This window comes from Amphiura filiformis, chromosome 17 (assembly GCF_039555335.1).
Source record: "Amphiura filiformis chromosome 17, Afil_fr2py, whole genome shotgun sequence".
Taxonomy (NCBI): Eukaryota; Metazoa; Echinodermata; class Ophiuroidea; order Amphilepidida; family Amphiuridae; genus Amphiura; species Amphiura filiformis.
The window spans coordinates 50174101-50184431 of record NC_092644.1 but is presented as its reverse complement, the minus strand read 5'-3'; the positions used below and the strand labels follow the sequence as shown (position 1 = coordinate 50184431).

The 10331-nt window shown below is 36.2% G+C and overlaps 1 protein-coding gene across 1 annotated transcript; it reads left to right on the top strand.

Moving 5' to 3' along the window:
* The first annotated feature begins 696 nt into the window (after positions 1-696).
* On the top strand, positions 697-9378 carry LOC140137922 (NLR family CARD domain-containing protein 4-like). Its single transcript, XM_072159725.1, has 2 exons — positions 697-978; positions 5642-9378. The coding sequence occupies exon 2, from the start codon at positions 5710-5712 to the stop codon at positions 9226-9228; it is 3519 nt and encodes a 1172-aa protein (XP_072015826.1). The 5' UTR covers positions 697-978; positions 5642-5709; the 3' UTR covers positions 9229-9378.
* The last annotated feature ends 953 nt before the right edge of the window (positions 9379-10331 follow it).

Here is a 10331-nt window from a genome sequence, read left to right as displayed (position 1 = left end):
GAAATGCCACACAGTTCATGTTTGTGAGTAAAGGGCACATATCACAATGTTTGGCAACTGATTTTAAAAGCCAAAATATAGGGGATGACAAACTCAAACACCACCACTACAAAACTAGAGGATCAGAACATGCTGAATGGATCCCATATTCTATAGTCCATTTGGTCATGGCTTAATCCATTAGACAGTGATGTCAGTTGCCAGTTACTTCGCACATGTACAGATAGATGCACTGACTTTGATCAGGTGTGTAAACATTCCAGTTCTGTGAACATGCACAATTTATTACTACGTACACCCAGTGGATTATGCATTGATTTCACTCGGACTTTAGTCTATTACAGTGTTTCAATTCTGATAGAGGTTATTCGTGTTCTTTAAGCTGCATATCATATCAACGGCTGCTATACCTTGTTTACGACTTTCAAAAGAAGTACCTGCATGTGCAACCATGACTGTTTCAAAATAGCTCGCCAGAGTAATGCAGGTAACTCCGAGGTCATGCATTGAATTGGTTTGAATGAGGAATACTACGGGAATCGGCGCCCTTTGTTAGAAGTCACGCATGAGTAAAGTGGATAACCTCTATTGCTTTTCTTTTCATGCTACAAATAAAACATTAATGAGAAGCATTGCATTTACTATTTTATTAAAGATTGTGTCACATTGTGTGTCTTACTACAGGTATGGAGAAGGTATCAGATGATGATATTAATGATATAATATACAAAGCTAAACTTGGACGTGATCAACAAAAGCATCTCTTTAGACAGCTTGGTATTCCATCATCAGATGTTGAGAATGCTGAGAGGAGAGCAGACACCAGAGATGTTCAACTCCAAGCAATTGAAGTGTTAGAATTCTGGCAACAAACTGACAAGAATGCTACAAGAAGAGCAATTATCGATGCTTTGAAAGAATGTGGTTTTATTGAAGCCAAAGAGATTATAGAGAAACAATGGAGCCTCATTTCACAAGGTAATACATGTAAGGCACCACATCTAATTTGGTCTAATATTACTATCCGTGCCCGGTTAGGTACCGATGAATCTTTCTATCATGCCCTGGTGATGTAATAATTAACATTTGCACAGTGTTATTATTTTTCATTTAAATAAAAAACATAACCACTATGCAAATGTTCAGGTACAATAGAAAGAGCTATCGGTACCTATCAGGGCATCGAACTCAGCAGCACCATCCAACATTTCGAACCCCGCAGCACTAAAGGTATCTTTATAAGATTAAAATGTGGCATTGATTTGACAAGAGGAGCAAGCAAAACTAGAGCCCATCCACTTCTGGCCCAGTTGTATGGTACGCTCAACATTCCTTGAGAATGACGCTCCATCAGTTTTATGTGCAAATTAGCATGGTCAACAAGAGATCCATGGCTTAACACACAAATAGCTATGTATATCTATATAAATAAAAGGAAGGTTGCCCATCTTGTGCGCGAGTGTTCTCCGAATTGCCTATAGACTTTCGGCTTTGATTTATTGGTATATTGATCGGGTACATATTGCCATTTTTCCATCGGACATTCGCTTTTGCAAAAATTGGTGGTAACTAAGAGAATAACATAAAAAAACTGTCGTGTTGCTATGCAAAATCGATCGCAGTGGCATTGTGGGTAATAAGGACAGTGTGAACCGCGTAATAATATTTCCATTAAAAAACCATACGCAGAGCAACATTGCCCCATTTTCTGCCAACTGCGAGGTGGCCAAGAAATGATTCAGGCTATCTAGATGCACAACAGCGCATAATTTAATAATGATCTTACGAGCTTTTCGTCCCTACGCAGATCTACGCGCCCCATTTACCGCCACTGCATCAAGGTTGGCAGCCAAGAAATTAAGGCTATGATGCGTGAATCGGGTCTTTGCGTCATCACTAAGGTAGCGTAGGAAACAGTGGTCTGGTAGTCTAGAGTGGTGATACATGTAGTGCCTGCGTGGAGACCCGGGGTGCAGACAGTCAGTGTACAATTTCATTATTTATTCTAGGCCTATGAATCGTCCGGAGATTGATATACGGGAAATGCATTGCACTTTATTTGGTTGAAAACGGTCAACAAATATGGTTAAAACCAGGATTTTTTCCCGGCCTTTTATTGTCAAAACTCAGTGGTAGCGCGTGCACCGTAACTAACTGGCAGCGCGTTGGTGTTAGTGCGCTACGTATAAGGGATGTGGACTCACGCGCACGGGCGCATATGCATAGGCAAACTTTCCGTGACAGAGAAATAGAAAAGAAAAGAAAGTAGGACAAAACTGAAAAGGTAAGCCTACTATGGATGGGTTATGGGTACAGGGTTGTGGATTAGAGTAAATAAATAAATAAATCTATACATGTATAAATAAAAGGAAGACGCATATGTATCGCTCATTCTACAAAATCCGGTGCCAATAGCCTTTTTTCCATTCTTTGGTCCACAAACACTTTGTCGAGCATTTAGGGCATCAAATATGTTGTTTTTCTGGTAGAACTCAACGAGATCTACACGGACATATATAGTTTTCCATACTTTAAATGCTTTCTTCAGCCTGATTAACCCTTGCAAAGGCTCCAAAATCGCTACAAATGTGTTTCCACTGCTCAAGAGTGACATCTAATCCTGAATATTTTCTTTGAATAAATGCGATTTCTTTACATATTTGTTGTTTTTTAATTAGATAACGCACCATCATATTGTTTATCAACATTATTTTTAGTGATTAAAACGCCTTTGTGTAATTCTAAAATAAATTGCACTTTCCACCAAAATGCTGTGAGCTATGTTACCCCTTTTTAACACACGTTATTGGAAAGAAGTAAAACAGAGGTATCAATGTAATTTGCAGTTTTAGAAAGGAAACACTCATGAGTTTTTAAAAATCACAGTAAAAATCGTGATGCTGTAGCATTTTTGGCATAGAAATGTTGTAAACATTGAAATTTCGACCGACCATGTTAAGATTGGTGAGCTACGCTACCAGGATTCTATAGTATGCACTTGTATTACATGTACTTCCTAATAATATGTGAAAGCTACCAGTGGTCGAACCCCATTTATATTAGAATTAACCGACATAACGCTCTAACGCTCGCAAATCACATTAAAAACATTAAAAACCAGTGAACTACGTTACTGTGAGCTACGTTACACACTCATTTACGCATCTTCAAAACTGCTATGAAATGGTGAAATCTGTTTTACATTTCACTCAAGTGATCTTTAGTTTGCTTTTTATGACCTTGGATTGAGTAAAACCAGCCCATTTTGTAGTCGGTAACGTAGCTCACATTACATTGAGTTTTAGTGTTAAAAACATCATGACTTCCTGAAAGAAAAATATGCAAGTGGTGTTGGCAATTTTTACATCTGAAAGTAGTGATACATTTACTCTTAAAAAACACAAAAAGCAGGTCTTTTTGAACAACTTTTATTTTTTCAATTTTTTTAGTGGATTGGCACCGGATTTTGTAGAATGAGCGGTATAGGCCAACTTTCCGTGCCAGAAAAGAAAAGAAAGTAGGACAAAAAGGGGTACTGGGTTTGGATTACCAAAATGATAAAAATCGTAAGGATACGGGAGGAAGGAAGGAACCTAAAAAATGAAAGAATAAATAAATAAAGAAATAATTCATGAAAAAAAGAAGCTAAAATAATGAGAACAGAATTAAATACAAACGGGAAATCACAAGCTATAACTTAATAAGCAGGAAATATGAAAAATGGGAACAAAATAATAGAAAAAAAAACCTAAAGCTAAAAGGACAAATGTATAAGTAAGGGTAGATTTATAAAATAATGCATGGGAATGGGGTTCAATAAATAAATAACATGGGAACGGAAAATCACAAGCTAAGCAGCATATATTGGAACAAAATAGATTTATGTAGAAGAAACTGAAAAGAAAGAAAGAATAAAATGAATAAAAAAGAAAAGAAAGGGAAGACAAAAAAGATACGGGTATTATACGGGTTACTAAATGAAATGGGAGCAAAATAAAGAAGGAAAGAAACTAATCAGGAAACGTAAGAAAAAAAAGCTAAAATTAAAAACTAATCAGAAAATATAAGAAAAATGAAGCCAAAATAATGAAAACAGAATTAAATAAATAACATGGAAACGGGAAATCAGAAGCTAAGCAGCATAAAAAAGAAGCTAAAAGGGAAACGTAAGAAAGGACAGATTTAGAAAATAATGGGAATGCGGTTAGGCCTAAATAAATAAATAACATGGAAACGGGAAATCCCAAGCTAAATAGCAATTTTTTAATGGGAACAAACTAGACCCATGAAGAAGAAACTGAAAAGAAAGAAAGAAAGAAAGAAAGAAGCTAAATGGAAATGCAAGAAGGAACAGGTTTAGAAAAATAAAATTTACCTTTTCAATGATTCTACCTTTTCAGTAATTCCTCCTGTTTTAGTGATCGCTCCCATTTACTCATCTAGCGGGGACCCGCGCGAAGCGCGGGTATCCCGCTAGTAGTGAATAATTGAATGATAATTATGAGAAATATCTAACAAAATCTTGTCAATGGAATTTTTTCGCCTGTATTCAGTTTACAGCCAGTATATAATCCGTTTTTGAGGGTGTTCTGTTGAGACAGATGTCATGCTTTTAGTTCTCTGCAAACCAGGCATCCATTTTTCACTTTCAGTTCTTCCATTGAGTGATTAGGTTTGTTCAGGAATTCATTCTCTTCCACATTTTGCTGCAAAAAATTTAGCCACTAAGGAATTGTTTTTGCTGCGTCTGTGACGGTCTGTCACAACTGAAAAAAGCAGGAATACTATTAGTCTTTACAGTTGGTTGCTTTATTCTCCTTCTTGACCTTTGCTGCAATGGAATATGCTGCAGAAATTTCAGCTGTTACAGGAAACTTGCATAATACTAGCCTAAGTCACAGGGTGAAAGGGTGTTCAGTATGGTAATAACATACTTACAGTAGGAATTTCAATTGAACGAACACAGCTTTCAACTCGATCCAACCACGATCATATAGCGCATATTTTAAACTACAACGTGAACACACGACCTTGGATACAATACTAGCCAATCACAAGTGAGTTGGCATGGATTGATTCACTTCCGCGTTATGCACACACAGTTGCACATGTTGGCGTACATCGCTCAGTGTACGCTGAGAATCGATCGTCATGCTATGTCAGACTGTGTTAATTCCATTGAAATATTCTAGTATAGTTACCAGAGCTTAAAATGGTGCAAGTGCCAAAAATCATAATGTTGAAAGGGTTGGGGATTCAGTATAGGATATAGTGCTGTAGGACCTTCGTTTCAAGGACTCTGACTCTGAATCGGGTGTACAGGACTCAGAGGCCACCTGAGTTTAGCAAAATATGACCTTTTTAGGCCTCTCATTTATGTATACATAAGAGATTGTTGCATTAAGTTCCAAATTCAGCAATCAAATTGTGATTTGGGATTAAATTCTTAGATATTCCTATGAAAAATTAGATTAAAAAAATAAAAATGAATAAAGTTTTACAAAATCATAAGAAAAGTAATCATTCAATCCAACCTAATTATGGCAAGAATGTAGCAAGCTTGTGTTTTATTAATTAATTATAACAATTGCTATCTTATTCAAATTATTTCATATCTATTCTATTTTCTCATCGCCTACAGCATGCTTATCTTCAACATTCAACTTGGAGGAGTGCAAGAAACAGCTGATAACATTCTATCGTCATGAAATGAGCAGAGTGCAATTATTGCCATGGTGTGATGAGTCAAAGGATATGAACGATATATATGTCACTTTGAAGTTAAAAAAAGGGTCAAGAAAAGGTACCACATTGCTGACAAAGAATGAAGATCTTGCAAGTCTCCAAAAATCAGACGGGATGCCAGCAACACGGATACTAGTTAAGGGAGTAGCTGGCAGTGGGAAGTCAACTTTGTTGGCCAAGTTGGCTTACACTTGGTCTCAACAAATGAATGGCTCCCCACTTGCCAAATATCAATTGTTGTTCATCTTAAGTCTACGTGAAGTTAAAAGTGTCAGCTTGATTGATGAAATATTTGAGCAAATCTTTGAAACCAACACGACTGTATCAAGAGAAGGCCTAGAAGCATATATTGAATCTAATCCTCAGCTAGTCCTCCTCCTATTGGATGGTTTTGATGAATATTCAGCCAGTAATCTTTCTACGCTTGATGGGAGCTTACAAGAAATTCTTGCATTTAAAAGATTACGTGAATGTCACACAATTCTATCAACTCGGCCTCATAAAGATTTGCAAACTCATCAATCAAGCTACCTACTAGTAGATGTTTTAGGATTTTCACGTAAAAATGTTGAATTGTATATGAACAGATTTTTCAATAATAAGGAGATGGTCCAAGGGTTGAAAGAAAGAATAACACAATCTGAGAGACTTACCTCCTTGTCAAAGATACCAGTAATGCTAATGTTAATGTGTCTTCTTTGGGAAGATGAGCAAAAATTACGAGATACACAATCAGAATTGTATCAAGATTTTGTCCTCTTTTTATGGAGGAAGTTCTGTATGAGGCAAGGTAAAGATATAGACAAAATACCACAAATAGAAGGAGAATTTCCTGTATTTATCTATAGATTAGGTTGTTTGGCTTTGGAGGGATTGTGTTCCAAAAACAATATAACAGAGGAAAGGCTTGTCTTTTCTGAAAATGACTTTGAAGATTCATCGTATCAACTGGGTTGTAAAACAGGGCTGCTTACTAGAGAAATGATAAGGTCACGGTTGAGTGTAGATAATGCTGTAACATTTCTTCATAAATCTTTTCAAGAATTTTGTGCAGCAAAGTACTGGGCAAGTTTGTATACTACAGACCGTGATAAGTTCAATTCAATTCTGATTCAATTGCAACCATGGAATATATTTATGAGCAAATTTGACCTTGTGAAATTCTGTTGTGGATTAGCTGAAAAGGATGGGATGGTCTCTATCATACAATATGTTATCAAATTATATAAAGCTAATCAAACAGGTAAACTTCCTATTTGCATTGGCTATGATAAACCTGAGAGTGGAAAGAAGAGCATAGTGAATATTTTGACTTTGTTGTATGAAAGTCACAACACCTCAGCTTGTTCATTCGATCCATCACAGAAAGAAACAGTTAAGAGCCACCAGTCTACTAAAAGTGATGTTTTGAATACCTCACTAACCATGTCATTCAAATCAATCTTCCCTGATGATGGATTCATCCTAGATGTAGGTGACAAATATCCCAAAGCAAAATCAATGTTTCTCAACTTTGTTAAGTCTGGACTAGGATCTTCAATACTTGGCACTGTCAAATCAATCACCATTGTCAATCCATATCAATCACAGAGTGTTTATGCTGATACACTGATATGTATGTCAAATGTTGAGAAGTTGGAGTTTAGTTTCAAAGAATTTGACAAACAAAGTAAACAGTACTTTGATCACCTTGAAAAAGCTGTAGGTGCACTTCAAAAACTAGGTAAATTAAAGTTGAGTTATTCCAATGAAGTTCAGATCGAGTGGTTGAGCGTAGGCCTACTCCAAGAGATCAACTTGGCAGGGAATACTGCAGGAACTGCCACAGCTCTACTTTTTCAGCAAATGTGCAAGTGCTCTGAACTCTCAAAATCCACTGAACAGAGTAAAGATCACAATCAAATGACTCCAGGAGATGATATACAAATCAATGTCATTAAGCAATTGTCATTAGAGTACATTGCTGATGGGGATGAAAGTAGTACGGACTCCCACTCCCAGGAGCACACTAATTTGCTTAGAAAGTTTGGTATGAAAGTAAGAGGCTGTAACAACACATCAGATGAGCTTGGATATGCATTGTTTACTCACATTATTAACCAGCATGTGCAAGTAATTAACATTAGCAATGTCACAATGGAAGAAAACATGATCAAAACATTAAGTGAATACCTGTTTAAGAGCTTTAAGCTCACTGACCTCAATTTGTCTCATATCGAGATAAAAGAAGATCATAGTAGAATGTTGACTTCAGGAGATACTAAACAAAGAATCTCGATTGAAATATTGTCACTTAAGGATCTTGCTAACAAAGAACACAATTCTACCAACTACCATGAACAAACGACTGTGTTAAAAAACTTTCATTTTAAACTAATTAACCCAAGGATATCTGATGTAATGTTGTTTTCTCTCTTTATAAACCATCATATACAAGTCATTGTGATTCAATTCACCTCAGATCATATGTCAGTTGATTCCAAATTGATAATATTGAGTAAAATCATTCCCATCATTCCCGTGGCAACCAACCTACATAAACTGGAAGTTAAGGATTCATGGCATGGAAAAGGAATAGCTATAGGGCCTATTGTTGAGCAACTACAGCATTGCCCCAAATTTAATTCATTGAAATTATCAAATGCTGGACTGAAGAAAGATCACATCAAGACATTGAGTAAATTCCTTTCCAAAATACCCAACCTGCAAGAGCTGGATTTGTCATTTAATACTGTAGGAAAGGCTATAGCACATCTTGTAGAGCAGCTGCAACATTGCACCAAATTAATTTCATTGGATTTAAGGGTGGCTAGGCTGAAAGAAGATCACATAAAAACATTGAGTGAATTGCTTCCCAAAGTTCCCAGTCTGCAAAAGCTGATTTTGTCAACAAATACTGTGGGAATGGCTATAGTGCCCCTTGTAAAACAACTACAGTATTGTACCAATTTAATCACATTAAGCTTAAGAAAAACTGAGCTGAAGGAAGATCACATCAAAATATTGAGCAAATTCCTTCCCAATGCTTCAAAACTGCAGGGGCTGTATTTGAATACAAATGCTGTAGGCATGGCTTTAGTGCCTCTTGCACAGCAACTGCAGCATTGTCCCATGTTGAGTGAATTGGGTCTGGGTCACACACACATTACAGACCAAGGTGTTATTGAACTTTCCCACAGGTTTGGTTCTATGCCCAATCTGACTAGACTTCAGCTCGATTGTAATGATATTGGCAATACTGGTGTTGATGCCTTGTTCAGACACATCCATCATTTGACCAAACTTGAGTACATGGCAATCGATGCCAAAATTAATAATCAGTGCAGTGCTCTTGTTAGGGATTGCCTTGTTGCTATCAGAGACTGTGGCAAATCTGGATATGACCCATGTAAACCTCATAGTGAGACACAGAGAATATCGCAAAAAATGGACCGTACAGATTGTCAATTAGTCCAGAGGATAGCAAGTCAATATCCAGAATGATTTCTTTTCTTCTTGGAAAGAAACACATAAAATGCAACCAACAATTCTATGGGCATCATTGATGGAGTCATTAGTCTCATTCACTCCATTTGGTCATAGGTCCTTTGCACTTGATTATGAGATTCCTGTTTTTTTTTTTAAATTAAAATTAAAAAGTGTGTTTTTGCAGTTTAAAAAAACAGAATTTTGGCATTTTGAGGCAAATTAGCATATAGAAGACTACGTTTATTTTTTTTTTTTTAAAGAAAAAGTTTTGTTTGTTTTCTAAAATAAAGTTTTGAGTACTAATGAAAAAATATATCAGATCCTATCATTCTCTCTAATCAAAATAAACATGTTGCAACTTTCATTTGTTATTTCATGTTTTAACAATTTCAAAATTGTGAATGTAGGCCTACATCATGAAATCAAATATTAACATTTTAATGAACTTGCCCCACAAAATATGTGAATATGACTTTAATAAGTTTTTTTTTTTCAAATTTGCCAACAATCTTGTGTAGCAACTGGTACCTCATTAATTTTGATCCCTGCACTTAGTGCTGCGGCAGCTTTATATTGGTCTATAAAGTTAAGAATGTTTCTTGATCACAGAAATGAATTCTGCACCAGCATCCTTGTATTCAATACTATTTGCAGCAAAATCAATTTGCAACCAAACATGCTCTATCTGAAAGGTGTCCATCCTGGTTCCCCCAAAACAACTGCAGTACTCATTGAATGAACCTCAGGAAAACAACCATGCACCAAGAATACAAATGCAAAACCCAGAGATATGGCAATACTGCAATTCCTGGGAAGTTTAGATTATAGCCCATGTATATTATTTCCCATGGTCAGATCAGTCCATTTTATTTAACCACCTTCCATGTGCAATACCACTTCAGTATATTTATTTTGATTTAATTATGTTTTGATATCATGTCTTTATTCACATTAATTGTTTAAATATCGGTGATTTTTTTGCATGTTAAATCCAGAAATATGCTCACTATATAAAACTTTTGCCATCTTGGCTGATGGCTTCCTCAGGCTCAGAATGGTGGTCCCCTGCTTTCTTTGAGCTTCCGGCAATTTCTGCATCCCTAGACTGCTTTAGTTCT

Bases quoted from the DNA above. Each gene is read 5' to 3' on its own strand.
- LOC140137922 (XM_072159725.1), top strand. From the start codon at position 5,710: ATGAGCAGAGTGCAATTATTGCCATGGTGTGATGAGTCAAAGGATATG.